This window comes from Aplysia californica, unplaced genomic scaffold (genome assembly GCF_000002075.1).
Source record: "Aplysia californica isolate F4 #8 unplaced genomic scaffold, AplCal3.0 scaffold00102, whole genome shotgun sequence".
NCBI classification, from domain to species: Eukaryota; Metazoa; Mollusca; class Gastropoda; order Aplysiida; family Aplysiidae; genus Aplysia; species Aplysia californica.
In genome coordinates, this window is record NW_004797372.1 from 165,053 (window position 1) to 166,066 (window position 1,014).

The 1,014-nt window shown below is 42.9% G+C and overlaps 1 protein-coding gene across 1 annotated transcript in view; it reads left to right on the forward strand.

The window, feature by feature from the left end:
* The window catches only part of LOC101860158 (putative ATP-dependent RNA helicase DHX57), a gene marked incomplete in the record, with an annotated part of 47,974 nt that overhangs the window by 45,275 nt on the left and 1,685 nt on the right, over positions 1–1,014 (forward strand). Inside the window, 1 exon segment of the mRNA XM_013080835.2 lies at positions 620–763. Coding sequence (XP_012936289.1) covers positions 620–763 — 144 coding nt within the window.

Sequence of the window (1,014 nt, forward strand, 5' to 3'; positions counted from 1 at the left end):
TATATCTGTGTGTCTGTCTATCTGTATCATATCTGTGTGTCTGTCTATCTGTTTGTACCTTCAAAGCTATGCTGTCTGTCTGCCCTTTCCTCTTATTTGGTGGTTGTGGCACATCTCTCTGTATGTCTGTCTGTTTTTCTATATTTCTGTCTATTATTCTGTCTATCTGTGTGTGTATACAGGTATACCTCCGCGACAGTTTTATAGTGTCTGTCTATTAATCTGTCTGTCTGTGTGTGTCTGTGTCTACAGGTATACCTCCGCGACAGTTCTATGATGTCTGTCTATTAATCTGTCTGTGTGTGTGTGTGTGTGTACAGGTATACTTCCACGACAGTTCTATGATGTCTGTCTATTAATATGTCTGTCTGTCTGTGTCTACAGGTATACCTCCGCGACAGTTCTATGGTGTCTGTCTATTAATCTGTCTGTGTGTGTGTCTGTCTGTCTGTGTCTACAGGTATACCTCCGCGACAGTTCTGTGGTGTCTGTCTACCTGCTCCTTCTGTTCGGAGGTGACACTGTGTGTGTGTGTGTGTGTGTCTATTAATCTGTCTGCGTGTGTGTGTGTCTGTCTATTAATCTGTCTGTGTGTGTGTCTGTCTGTCTGTGTCTACAGGTATACCTCCGCGACAGTTCTATGGTTTCTGTCTACCCGCTCCTTCTGTTCGGAGGGGACGGTGTGTCTGTAGAACTGTACCAGGGGAACTTCCTGCTGTCCGTGGACGATGGCTGGATCAAGTTCATGGCCGCTTCCCCAGAGGTCAGTCTGTCTGTCTGTCTGTCTATTTGTCTGTCTGTCTGTTTGTGGGTCTGTCCCAGTCGTTTTATGCAAGAAAAATTCTGAAATTATGCAAACTGAGCCCAAAAAATGTGAAATTATGCGATTCTGTTATTTTTAACAAAGAATGATAAAGGAGAATAATAAGAAATTATGCAAAAAATGATCAAATTTTTTCTAAATTATGCGGGGTGCATAAAACCACAGGGACAGGTGTGTCTGTTTTTCTGTTG